The 14,331-nt window shown below is 41.3% G+C and overlaps 1 protein-coding gene across 3 annotated transcripts in view; it reads left to right on the top strand.

The window, feature by feature from the left end:
• Window positions 1-14,331, top strand: part of DMD (dystrophin) — a 1,951,120-nt gene that overhangs the window by 1,239,833 nt on the left and 696,956 nt on the right. For all 3 annotated transcript variants that reach the window (XM_036016633.1, XM_036016635.1, XM_036016634.1), the window contains one exon: window positions 2,960-3,124. In XM_036016633.1, the coding sequence (XP_035872526.1) occupies window positions 2,960-3,124 (165 nt within the window). The remainder of the gene's footprint in view (window positions 1-2,959; window positions 3,125-14,331) is intronic.

Below are 14,331 nucleotides of genomic sequence, written 5' to 3'. Positions count from 1 at the left end.
AAAAAAAAATACGATGGCTTTTATTTCTAATAGCCTCAGAACCTAGAGGCTTTTAGCTGCTTCAGGTTGAAGCTGTAAAGTGCTTTCTACATATATCTGTGCCTAGGAAATGATCCAGTAGAAAAGAAACTAGTTCCCTCCTTGTAAATACTGAAAATGATAAATTAAGGGCATTACTAGATTATGTATTACATGCATGGAGTTACATTTGTGATAGCAATGACCCCCCCACACACACACACAAATATAGTTGAGCACACAGATGTCTGTAGGGGTTAGAACTCCTGCGATACAAATAGGTCTTCGTCTCTTACTGTGTTTGCTTGGCTTTATAGCGGGATCCAAAGCAGACAAAGCAAATACAGCATCACCATTCACTGTTCCCTGACTGACATGCCATGCTACCCACACACATTGCTGCTTTTGACTCCTCACCCCACACAGGAAAAGGCCGCCAGGAATGAAAAGCAGGGTTTGTGCAGGTCACCTTCTAGAAGCCACGGCCTCTCTTTGCCTTCACTATTTGTATCATTTTCATCATATAGAGCCAAGGTCTGTATTCTAACTCACAGATCCCCCAGTCCAGATACAGGTGTGTACAACAAGCAAGGCAGGCCCAGCATTTCCCATTCATCTTAACTTTGGTATTCCAAGGAAGCGTTGTCGTGGGTACCTAAGGTCTGGCCCAGGCTGCCCGGCATCAGCCCAGGCTGGATGTTAGCCCGTTACTCGTGCATTCACATGCATTGTATGTAATGTGTCTGAATGTATTTCTATACACTTCAATATGCATATTGCCTACCTATAATAAGAACTTAAAAAAATCCATTCCCCTAGAAATTAATTGGCTAGTTATTTTGTCTATTAATATAGTTCTTTCTCACCCCACAACTTTTGTGTTCAAGGAAAAAATATAATACTCATTAGTTAGTTCTTTTATTTACTTTTTTAGGTTTTTAAGGTAACATTTATTTTCTTGAAGTGATTGTATTTTGCCATGTATAATGCGCACTTTTTGCCCAAATTTTTGAGGGAAAAATAAGGGTGCCCACTATACGTGGGTAGTACCTGCAATATCTCATATCTGCCCTTGTGTGTTGTAATTATTTGTTACATAAAAATTTCTTGTAGCATGTGTTCAAAAATAAATGCTAAAATTCCTTTAGAATATAAAAAGCAAGTATCTAAATATAAATGAATACAAAATTGAATTAAAAAATTAAAATGAAAGATTTTTTCCCTTAAAGTTTGGGCCAAAAACGTGGGTGCACATTATACCCAGAAAAATATGGCGACCCACATAAAATAGGAAACGGAAGAACACAAGAGGCAAAGAACAAAGTCGTGCATAACCACAAACAGTTTACAGTTCGATGTGTCCTTCTAAGGCCTCCGTGTGCTTCCACAACTGAGCCTCCATTGTTATGTCATTAAGATCGCACAGTTATATACCATGCTTTTCACACATCATGAACATTTACCAAAGTCCCTAAGTCCCAAAACTATTTAAGTATTGGAGCAGTTGTTCCAAAGTAAGGGGGCATTGTTTAGATGATGTACTAGTATATTTGTGTATTAGTTTACTGTAAAAATGTTATCTATTCATAGTATAGTAGTTATATAATAGAGGTGCATTAGAATATTTGTGTTCCTCATACAATGTATATTTATAGATCAATGTTATATTTCTAGCATTATCATAGTATTAACAACATGAAGAGCTGCCATTGCAGGTTCATGTTCTTTGTTTCTGCGTTAGACCTTGATAATCTGAAGAAAAAGGCTTTACTCCTGCTTACCTTGGTTCTTACACTTGAGCTTGAGCAACCATCAGCAACATTGAATGACTTTATTGTCTCTAGACGTTAACACCTGCGTACAATACAAAACTATTTACTTTCAATCCTTACGGTGACCATATGAACCAAGTACAATGATCATTAGCCTCATTCTATAGAGAAGGCTTTAGAGTGAAAGAACTTGGCGAACGTGCCAGAGAAGTGCTGGAACCAGGAGGTCAAGCCAAGCAGCCTAACTCGAGACCCCACAGTGCTGAACAGCATATCAGACTGCTTGCCAAGTGCTTTCAAGTTCTCAACCCCATTTATAAAATTGGGATAATAATAGTATTTGTATCATAGGGTTGTTCAGTGGATTACAGAAGGCAATCAATGTGAAATTTCCAAACACGGTGCTCGGTCATAGGAAGCCCTTAATAAAAATAACCTGCAGTCGTTCTCTCGTATTCTACTCTGATCCAAATGATGTCTTTACTTTTCATCTTAATCTTTTGATTCTGTTTTAACTTGGTTATACTAGGGCCCACAAACTAGTACTCACAAAAATGCTTGCCTCATCAGTTTTCTTTGTACATAAAAGAATTGCCTTGTGCAATTTTTGTTAAGATAAAGGAAAGTTAGAAGCAAGCATCAAAGCAGTGTCAGGCATGTAATACACAACACACTGTTATGTTTAATAAGTGAGGGGTTAAGCGGAGAATACAATCCATTAATTTTATTGGAGTTGCATTTTTGTTTGTATGGGTACGTGTTTTCAATTTCCAAGAAAAGGCTTACTGTTTTCTGAGTGTAGAATTTTTGGAAATACTATCAATCAATGATTTGTTATATATAAATTAAATCCTAACATGTAACCCGTGTCAATAATCAATATCATGCTGTTAAAATACCAAATACTGTAAATTTCTATAACATTTTATGACAGGTAAGTTTTGAAAATATTGTTTTTCCTTTTTTCAACTTAGTGTTTTGGGTTCCTTTGGATATATTTCCAGGAGTGGGGTCACTGGGTCAAAAGGCAGATCCATTTTTAATTGTTTGAAGTATCTCCATACTGCTTTCCACAGTGGCTGCACCAGTCTGCATTCCCTCCAGCAATGCAAAAGGGTTCCCCTTTTTTATTCAGATCATGAGAACCTTTCCCTTTTGTTTCCTTTCAGGTTTCTAGAGATTTACCTGTGAAACAAGGAGAAACTGAGGCTCACATAAAAGATCTTGAACAGATCGAAGAGCAATTAAATCATCTGCTTCTGTGGCTGTCTCCTATTAGGCATCAGTTGGAAATTCTCAATCAACCAAATCAAACAGGACCGTTCGACATTAAGGTAGGGACTTTTTGCTCGAAATACTGTTTTCCAAACAAGTGGCAAGATCAGTGAACTAAGTTTCTCATTTGTTGGCATCATTATCATTGTTGTTATGTTGGTTGTTATTATTTTGGCTCGTATTTTCTGTTTGTTTCCAGCATTTACCAGCAATTATGTGTTCATTGAACTCATATCACTAGAATGCCTTCATCATATCTACTACTACAATCCCATTTTCCATCCCTACTTTGACTGCACTTATTATATGTTTCTAGAAACCTTGTCTAAAACTAAGATCATTAGGGGAGTAGGTTCTCACAAAGTCAAGTATGGGCTGTTTAGTAGACTTCCTAACACCCTGCCAGACTGATGCCAGTTGACCTATCTCTCCTCTTTTTCTGTCAACAACCTCTCCTTATATTCTAGCCCCAGCAGATTATATGGTATCTTTATATGCATGTCCCTTCCTGCCATGTCTTTGTTCTTGATCTTCTTTAAGTGACTTCTGTCTCTTTTTTTTTCTCATGATGGATTTTCTTCCATCTTTCAAGACTGAATTCAATATCATTGCTTCCTCCAAGCTTTCTTCTCTATGCCAAGTAGAGTAAAAAACCCTTTTAGGATTCCTTACCAACCTCTCTGTCCATCTCCAGTAGCCTTTGCACATTGACTTACATTTAAATTTTCAGGCCTGGCTACCTCATCACAGGTTTTTGATTGCAGAAAGCATCTTCCTCTCTTCCTTCTCCCCCTTACTTCTGGATGCCCCACCCCCGGGCTCAGTGTATGGTGGCTACTTGTTAGTAGTTTTGAATCAACCAATAAAGATGCTTAACGAGTCAGGCAGAATGGTAACGAGATACTACAGGTAAGCCTGTGGTTCACATAGCTGGACACCAGCACTTCCATTTTTAGTGTCCCCGTCCACAGTGATTGTTTCTATCTTCTGTCCCTTCCCAAAACCACATTCTAGGGACCCGTTCCAACACAGTACCCCAGTTTGCATATCCTGGGGGCCAACAGCATTGAACACACCATCAAATAGACCAAGCCAATGGAAAGTACAACCTATTAACTAATGTAATGGGTAATTTCAGACTAAATATGTTCAGTAACATCTTTAAGAAATTTTTTTCTTTTAATTGACCAACCCAAATTCTTCCATTTATTTATTTTCTAAGATTATAGCCATCTGACATTTTTATTTCCATATAGTTGCTACTTTGCAAGGAAATAAGTCAAGGATTTGAAAAGTATGAGGCTCATCCAGAGAAGAAAATTAGAAGTTTAGGAGAGGTGGGCTTGAGGGGGCGGGGGAGAGCACGCTCACGTGCATGCGCCTTGATATAACTAAACAGCAAAGTGCACTCCGCTGCTTTTCCCCCACCTCTTCCTGATATTTAGACCTCCCATTCTGATAGCCAGAACAGACGACACAGTGTAAGTCACACGTGCATGTCATTTCATCAGTGCTAAACCCAGCTGCTCAACCAGCGGGATGGCATCGGTGTCCGTCTGACGATTCAACTTGACTCACAATAGGCTTTACCCAGAACAGATGACATGAACATGGAGGGAGTATACAGGACAGGTAACCACACAGCCTGCATGGTGGCAGCACCCTGAGGTCTTGACACCAGGGCATGGCTTCTGATGCACCAGTCGCCATGCATTTGGGTCACGTGTAGTCACAGGTACAAGACTGGAAGAGCGTAAAACCACATCACCATGCAGGGGGAGCCAGCGGTTCTGGGACTCTGGAATTTTTCCACCTAGCCTGGTACATGGTGTCCTCAGAGGTATTTTAAAAGCAGCCATTCTCAGTGCAACTGCATGGCATCAGTGCTGACTTCTCCTTACCCAATAAATAAATCTCAGCAGAGAAGTACAGTAACTCGGTCCAATAAACAATGACCCCAGCCAGATTCTCAATTATTTTGGATCTAGTATATTCTTAAATATGTCTTCACTTAGTATTCTAAGCAGGAAAGACCATATACTCTTTGTTCCCAATCAGAAATCACTTTTCATAGCACAGATAAAAGCACATTCCTTTACTTTGTAATATCCTCGTCATTTAAAATGTGCTTCTTCGTTAAAATGACAATCAGATTCAGTGTTAGCTATCTCTGTAAGTGGAATATATTTAAAAGACAACAGAGTCGCATGCTACCAAGGGACATTGTCAACTCAACCAAAGTGACTTTGGTCCCAGTCTTTGCCACCAGAATGGCTCTCAAATGCTGAGAGCTTCCATTGGGCCTTTGTCCCTGACTCATAGGTTCCTGCCAAGTGGGATCCTGCAGTTGGAAACGGAAGCCGCCCTCAGCTCTGAGAGTCACTTTCCTTGATCAAAGCTGCAAGGCACCCCCCTCGGTGCTGTGCGTCATTTCAGAAAATCATGATATTTTGTCTCCTGCAGCTCGGTCTAACTCACTGAGGGGCCACGCAGCTTTTCTCTTTTATTCTGGAAGTAAAACTCCTTGGCTTCGATCCTCTCTGCATATTCTGAGTTTTTCATCTCTAGAGTACAGATTTCAAAAGTATTCCTTTAGCCTTTTGCTTCTTTCTGCTTGTGGCTGTCTCCAAGGGGGGGCAAAAGATCTATATAAAATGACTTGAGAGTCCCCCTCCCCACCATAATTCTCAGACCCCTAGCTAATTGTAATCAGGAAGTAGTGACCTGTGTGAGTAATTAACTAACTTACCTAATTCTTTATTTCTCTGCCTTGTTGTTATCTGTAGTCACTGTCTAGAAAATGAGTTATTGAGGTTGCACAGAGTTCTTCTGCTGTAAGATAGGCGATCTTGGGCTGTACAGCCTGCTATAGCCCTCTGCTTAAAGAGATTAAACTTTTTTTTCAATGAAAGAAAGATGGGAAAATGCACTTGGCTTCACTTTAAAGTATTGGAAACCAAAAATAACGTTTTTAAACAGCTTTGAGGACATGCCCCTATTTTTTAAAGATTTTATTTACTTATTTTTAGACAGAGGGGAAGGAAGGGAGAGAGGGAAGATCAATGTGTGGTTGCCTCTTGTGTACCCCCTACTAGGGACCAGACCCACAACCCAGGCGTGTGCCCTGACTGGGAATCGAACCGGCGCCCTTTTGTTTCGCAGGCTGGCACTCAATCCACTGAGCTACAGCAGCCAGGGCCGTGCCCATATTTTGAACGCTGGGAAAGAAACACCTTTCTAAAAAATCTAAGAAACGAGTTCATGCAAAGAACATCAATGGACAAGCTGCCATTTCCTAAATTTCAATAACCTGGGGGCGGGGTCGAGTCTGGCCACAGTGGCCATGGCTAGCTGTCTTGCCGTCCAGGTCCTTTGTTTTCTCTAGTCAAACTCTGAATACCTGTTCGGAAAATACAGAATACCCTTTGTGAGCTTTAGTTTTGTCTGCCTGGCACTGCATGCTTATTGATGAAATGCAGCTCGCTGTGTAATGAAGCCCAAATTTTTAAAAAAGCCTTAAGGGCTCTGTCCTAATATATTGTTTATGCTGGAGTGAAAATTGACTGCACATCACTTGGGTTGTGCAATTTGCTCCCAAACTATTCCTATTCAGGAAATCCTGCAAGTAGCAATATTCATTTTGCAAATCACCTCGCAAAACTCTCAGCAAGCCGAGAAACATAATCAATGAGATCGTGATGTAGAGGGTGAAAATTAGGCATAATCACAACCCTTTCCCATCAGTCAGCCCACTAGAAGGCATGCCTTTGAATTTGGATTTTCAAATGTACTCTCAATTTAGACATGAAATATGTTGATTTCAAATTTTTAGAAATGATAATTAAATGCTAAGAACCAGGGACCAGTTAAAATTTCTATAAAGGCTCTTATGTTTTTAATCTTTAATGAGTGTTTTCAGTAAGGAGCTGCAGGTATACTGTTGATCTGACATAAAACTGCCTAACTACTGCTTCCCAAACTTTTCATTAGGGGGGAAAACACATAATTTTGCATTAAGTTTTCCTGACGGAAATGCTTTCCTATTGATGGCAGGGATGGTTTTTCCCTCCCCTAAAAATGACTTTCCTTCTGTGGTCTAGAAATAAACACGACATATCACTCTGCTGGTTCTTCCTTACCATGGAAGAAACTTAATTCCCCCTAATGTCAAATCCACGCTAAAAACTACCAAAGGACACAATTGCAGTGACTGAATGATGAGGTATGTGAACACCGAAATCCCCCTCTGCGCATGCTCATGCTGCTGTGAGGGCTGTCAATGACAAAAATTGCACCGGACAACTTAGCAGGCGAGAGACTTCATTCCAGACTATTGCAATAGGGGAGGCAGATTGAACTGAGCTTGCACAGAAACAAAAGGCAGGAAGGATTTTAAGCGTCGGGATGAGCTGGTGGAAAAGTACCACCGGGAGAACAGTAGAGAGGGGGCCGGTTAGTGTGATGAAGCCGTCTGTGCCCGCTAATTGTCAGGTATGGAAGGTAGGCTACTGTCCTCCCACGGAGACAGGGAGACTGGGTGCCGTCCTTGCTGATACCGACATTTCAAGGGATGACTCCCGGGTCCTTGAGAAAGACCTGCCTGGGTGGGAGATAAACCTGTCAAAGAGGCAGAGAAGGAATTTACAAGAAACCTCTGCCTAGTCGCCTGGCGAGTAAGGATGTTGTCCTTATTCCTTTTGTCCAATAACGTTTCTCCACGATTTTCAGGACGCCTTCCACAGAAATAGTCTCCTCCCTAATAGAAAACACTGAAACATTTTTCTAGGAAACCACATGAGTGATAAAAGAGGCCAGCATCCTCTTCTGTGTTGCTCAGCTCTCCGGTGCGTTGCCACCTCTTAAGAAAATAACAACAAATGAGATCAGAAAGCATGTTCAGTTGAACTTGAACTGGTATGCATCCATCTAAAGGGATAACTAATTGGATGTGAATGATCACATCCCCAACAGTGAACTAAGGTAAATGTGCTAAGAAAAGCGAGGCCAAGCCCATACTCAGGCAGGAATGTGTCTAAAAACCTAGTCTCACTAGGGAGAATGTTAACACATCTTTGTCAGGCTTCCGTTGTGTTCAAGGGAAACCAGGACAGTCGGACACTCGGGGGGAGCCAGTCCGCGTGGTTCATTACAGAAGCTTTCTGCCATTGAAGGGCTCGATGCACTGACCTTGAGACTCAGCAGGGAGAGGAGATTGGCTGGATGGTGTGAGCAACCAGTTATCTAATGAAAGGGATTTCCTGTGGAAGTTAGAAGAAAATCAAAGATTAATTGCCATTAATTGGAGGATTAACCCAGGAACTAATTAAAAAGATCCCTAGAGTATGGGTGGGGAGCATCTTTTGATGGTGGACTGAGGATGGCAGGGGTCATTCTCTGACAGCTTGAACGCTTTCGGCGACGGCACCAACATCAGAGAGGTTTGGGGAAGATCATCCATGGTCATGGGTATTTCCTGGAGCAGAACAGGACGGGGGTGAGAGCGCGGCCCAGCCGGCAGCAGCCCCCCGCCGGAAGGTTGTCCATACATAATCTACTGTGCTGATGAGTCCTTTGAAGTCTGCTGAGTTGTCCGGCTTGAGCTCTCGGGGCTCCTTCAGATCCTGGGGCGAAAGTTCAATTGCAAGACAACCCAGAGTGTGAATAAGGATCACGCCAGTCGGCTTTTAGTCCTGAGTACTGCCAAGTCAGGAGAACAGGAGAAAAATGGGAAACATCAGTGCAGAGCGTTGTAGCCCGATATTAAAGGGCGCTAGAAGAACTGGAAAATTGGGGAGAACTGAGAAAATGTATAAGAAGGCAGGATCCGGTACGACTGACAGGTAGATGACAAAGTCACGTGGTTTACGAGGAAACTGAACATAGCTCAAAGACAATGAACAGGACTAGACTCTAATAACCCACAAGGGGTGCGCTCTAGTTTTCTATGGAAACATAAAATTTTTGTCTACAGTCACCTGTCTTTTGATCAGCTACTCAAGATTATTCTTGTTTATAAAATAAGGCAGGGCTCGTTACTTACACAGGGCCAGCAAGCGTAGTGACAGACTGTGCTGGCCTTTTAAGATATGTTTTTGCTGGAAGTTTTTCATAAAGAGTCAAATCTTAGATTTGACTTTTAAAAGCCTCAAGAGGATACAAAGCCCAGCCAAGATCTCACCATTAATTTTCCCCTCTGCACCTATAGATTTGGGTGAATTCCTCTATTCTCAAAGTCCTCAAAGTATCCAAAGGGTTTCTGGGCCTGCCAGGATGTAGCCTTCCGTATCCACCTATACATCTAGACATCCTGCATGCCCGGTACTAAATCAATTTTCCCAAAAGGGCTTTGGAAGCATTGTCTCCAAAAAGTCAAAAGTGATTCCTTGAAACTGTCTTGTCGTAGCTAAGTCTATGCACATCATTCTCAAATGTGACATTGCAATCAAAGCCTTGGTTGTATAACTAATTTTCTCAACTCTGTCCTGGCATGCAAAGGACAGATTTTATATCGGATCTATGCAACTAATTGTATCACCTTGAAAATAAGAATACTCAATAAGCATTTCTGAATTCTGGAGGGATCGAGCAGGGAGAAAAAGATAACTGTTCCACTTCTGTTTACAAAATTACAATCTACTGAATCTCTATAAGATGTAGGTAGCTTGAGAGAAAAGCAAAAGGGAGTCTCTTACAGCAAGAAAATAGAACATTAAGGCATCAGCAATATCGCAAACAAAAGCCCTAATCAAATAACCCTTCATCAGTTCATTCGGTTTCCATGTAATTGATTCTTGTTTCGCGTGATCTCGGGTCAGCAGCATCACAATCCCAGCAGCTTCTTTAGGGGAGTTTTGGAAATCCTGTGGCAGGCCGGTGGAATGGTCTCTAAGTTATCTGAGCAAAGCTACCAGAAGCCTGTGCCCTGGGGTACCGGCTAGCCCTTTCCATGGGTCTCTGCGTAGTTCGTTTTTCTTGAAAACCAGCATTCTGGCCTGCCGCTGATTGCAAGCACTTCCAGGAAACCTCAGAGTAAACAACAGCTCCGTGTCAATGACAAAAGGCTTCAAATTGCCACAGTTAAAGTCCTGATGAGAGCCCATGTGATAAAGAAATGGATTGTTTCTGTGGCACGAAACATGTTCAAGTAATAACCGGAATTAGGGCTGGCAACGTTATACTGTTGTGTAATATTAGGCAAAGTAGCAGCAGGACACATGCACGGCAGGGGCATTAACAGATTATCCCATTACCGAAATGTTTGTACCAATAATAACGTTTGACCCATATAAATATCACCTCGGGAAGGTGAAGCATCCCTTCTTATTTGATGATGCTTTTCATGCAACTCAGCATATCAAATCAACCTAATTATTTTTAATAGCTCTCTTTTTACAAGGCGAGAGAAGGACCCTTTTAAGATTTTTTTTTCTTCTTTAAAAGATTTTATTTATCTATTTTCAGAGAGAAGGGAAGGGAGGGAGAAAGGGAGAGAAACATTGATGTGTGAGAGAAACATCATCCATCTCCTGCCTCTTGCACACAGGCCCACTACCCAGGCATGTGCCCCAGCCGGGAGTTGAACCAGCAACCTTTTGCTTTGCAGGATGACACGCAACCAACTGACCCACACCAGCCAGGGCTAATCTTTTAATATTTTCATGTCCTGCCTGGTGTAGCCCAGTGGACTGAGTGCTGGCCTGAGAACCAAAGGGTTGCCGGTTCAGTTCCCAGTCAGGGCACATGCCTGGGTTGCGGGCCAGGTCCCCTCACCCCCAGTAGGGGGCATGCAAGAGGCAACCACGCATTGATGTTTCTCTCCCTCTCTTTCTCCCTCCCCTTCTCTCTAAAAATAAATAAATAAAATCTTAAAAATATATACCTTAAAAAAAAAGATTTTCAAGTCAGTTTGAAGTTAAAATTTCATCAAGGATTTGATTCGTGGAAGATAAAATATCAACGGTTGCCAGAAATGTGAAAAAGTTTGAATACTTTGTTAAATAGCATCATGGGCCATTGGAACAATGGCGGTTTACCCAGTGATAGTAAAATATTTCAAAATAAATACAGGAGATAACATGGTTGTAAAAAGACCCTGGCCCTTTCACTGAAGTGAAAGACTTCATTAGTGAAGACTTTGCTGTCTTCACTTATCAAGGACATGATAAAATCAGCCCTGGCTGGCATAGCTCAGTGGATAGAGCGCGGGCTGCGAACCAAAGTGTCGCAGGTTCGATTCCCAGTCAGGCCACATGCCTGGGTTGCAGGCCACAGCCCCCAGCAACTGCACATTGATGTTTCTCTCTCTCTCTCCTTCTCCCTCCCTTCCCTCTCTAAAAATAAATAAATAAATAATCCTTAAAAAAAAAGAATTAAAAAAAGAGGACATGATAAAATCAACAGAAAGCACAAAGAATTATTCTGGTAAGACACAGAATTATTGCCTAGGCGGATTGCTCAAAAGGTAAAAAAAAAAATCCTTTTGCAACTTCTTATGAAGAACAGACCTATAATCCCAAAAAGTTTGGCATTGTAGTGAAGACAAAATTGAACTCCCATTTTCCTTTAGTATACTGTTGATACTAAAGCTCATTTTGTATTGAATGTATTGGGGTGACACTGGTTTGCAGAACCATACGGGTTTCAAATGTACAACTCATCAAAACGTCATCTGTACTCAGCATCGGGCGCCCATCGCCCAAAGCAGTCTGTTTCTGCCCCCATCCCTTTGCCCAAGCCTGCTGAGGCCCCCCGGGTAAAGGAAAGTTCTTAGATGTAGAAATTCTGAAGGGTGAAAGACTGATTGATTTTACACACACGTCCCGCCCTTACCAGGTATATGACATTTATGGGACAGGGCTCTCATTCGCTTACCCTCAGGAATGAATCTGTTGGTGGGAATATATCATCTGTCTGGATCCAACTAGAAGAGATGCATATAACTCCCTTCAAATCACACTATCTAGTCCATACCCGCCCCCTCACTTCCTGGCGACCAGACCACTCCGCCTAGTCCTACAAATGGATCCTCACTCCAGCTTGCTGGTGAGTGGGCGTGGTCAGAGCCTGTCTTGATGTGAAGCAGGATTTGTGTTGTCTGTACTACAAAGTGAAAGGCAAAAAAACATATCCATCACTTTCATCATGTCATATGGTATCATTTACACCCCTTTAATAAGTTTTTTTCCAAATAAATAAGTAAACAAGCAAACTAGTGGTTGCTTTCAAAGAAGTCTGGGACTCTAACCCAACCTGACTAGTACACTCAGAATCCTAAGAATGAAAACTAGTCCTTTTCCATACTTTCTTTTTTTAATATTTTATTTATTTATTTTTAGAGAGGGAAGGGAGGGAGGGAGGGAGGGAGGGGGAGAGAGAGAGAGAGAGAGAGAGAGAGAGAGAGAGAGAAACAGAGAGAAACATCAATGTATGGTTGCTGGGGGTTATGGCCTGCAACCCAGGAATATACCCTGGCTGGGAATCGAACCTGGGACACTTTGGTTCCCAGCCCGCGCTCAATCCACTGAGCTACGCCAGCCAGGGCTTTTTTTTCATACTTTCAAAGCCTGTTATCCGGAACACTGGATTTTTAGTTGGACTCCCCAACGGAACCCTAGTGAGTCAGCTAGGAGCGTGGCCACTGTTCACAAAATCAGCTTTTCAGAGGTGTATGCTACCTGGTTCACTGTTTGCAATGTGATCGCTCACATCCATGTAGTTATTCCCTTTGATAGACGTGTACCAGCTCAAGTTCAACTGAACATGCTTTCTGATTTCATTTGTTTTCGTTTTTCTGAAGAGGTGGTATTGGGGAAGTAAGAAACAGCAAAGAGGACACCGGCTTCTTTTATGTGTCATGTGCTTTCCTAGAAAATTGTTTCAGTGTTTTCTGTTAGGTAGGAGTCTGTTTCTGTGGAAGGCTTCCTGAAAATAGTGGAGAAACTTTACTGGACAAAAAGGCACACCGTCGTCATTCATCATGTAACTAGACAGAGGTTTATCGAAAATTAAAAATTCCCGTGAGTTCAGGTTGTATCTGGGCAAAAGGATAATTCTGTCTCCAGTTAAACCTTGAAGATGGCTTCAATTTGGAGATAAGCAGCATTCAGCATCGAGTTTTCTCTTTGAACACTAGGGATCATAATTCTTCCTCTTATTTTTCACCCCCTCTACTCAACTCCCAAAACCATTGCTGAATTTAGGGAGCGTGATAATAGGGAGGGAAGCAAACGACTCAAGTTCAAATCTCAGGTCTGACACTTACTGGATTTATGACATTGTTTAACTTGCTCTTCCTAACCTGACTTCCCTCCTCATTAAAAATGAAAAATGGAGCCAATTATCCTAGGACTCGATTGAATTAAGGTAAAGCGAAGGTGGGAGCGTATTTCTTTAAGGCAATAGTGAGATATGGTTGATGGGACCTTTCTGGTTGGAGCTGAAATTTTGATAAGAGCCCGTAAGTATAAAACTTCAGCTTGTAAAGAAAACCCGCTGCAAAAAAGACTGCAAATTGTCACGAGGTGGCCATGTTTCACCAAACCAAATTGCTCCTATAAGAAGATGATTATCTGCTGGAGAAGAGTTCCTTGAATTGAAAGTTCCTGGAAGGGGTTTCAAGTAGGGTTAACACTTTGTTGGCCAAAGGGGGAGCGGAATGGCGGGTCCCATTTCCTGCCTGGCCAGGCTCCATCACAGCGCGCTGCACAGCATTCCGCTTATAAAACTCTCAAAGTCATTAAAAAAAAAAACAAAAACCTATCCTCTTGCACATTTTCAAGTAGACATCTATTTTTCTCCCCTGGCATGCTGTAAATATTGACATTTTAAAATGTTGCATTACTCTTTTGAATGTATCCAGTGAATCCAAATACTATAGCAATATGATATCTCCCATCAGCCACTTAAAATACACGAAAGAAGCTCATCTTTAATAAACAGAAGTTTCATATCATTCCTCTTTCTTCTTTAAATCATATTCCTATTCTACTTCCCAAAGAATTGTATCTTAATGTCATATATATTTTATGCTACTAAGTCTTTTATTAACCACTCTATCATATTCTGTATGACAAGTACATCTATGTGGATTTAAATTCAATTTTTAAAAACAATTTCCTGTGACTGTAAGGCTCTAGATATTTTTAAAAATCCTTTAGATTGAGTTAGAGCTACCATTATTAATAGAAAGCATACCTAGCAATAACCAAATTACCTAAATATATGGAAATTTGGGTAAATATTGAAATATTCAGATTTCTATTAAAAT

The sequence above is a fragment of the Phyllostomus discolor genome, chromosome X (assembly GCF_004126475.2).
Source record: "Phyllostomus discolor isolate MPI-MPIP mPhyDis1 chromosome X, mPhyDis1.pri.v3, whole genome shotgun sequence".
Taxonomy (NCBI): Eukaryota; Metazoa; Chordata; class Mammalia; order Chiroptera; family Phyllostomidae; genus Phyllostomus; species Phyllostomus discolor.
Note: the sequence above shows the minus strand (reverse complement) of the source record. Positions and strands in the feature narration are given on the sequence as shown.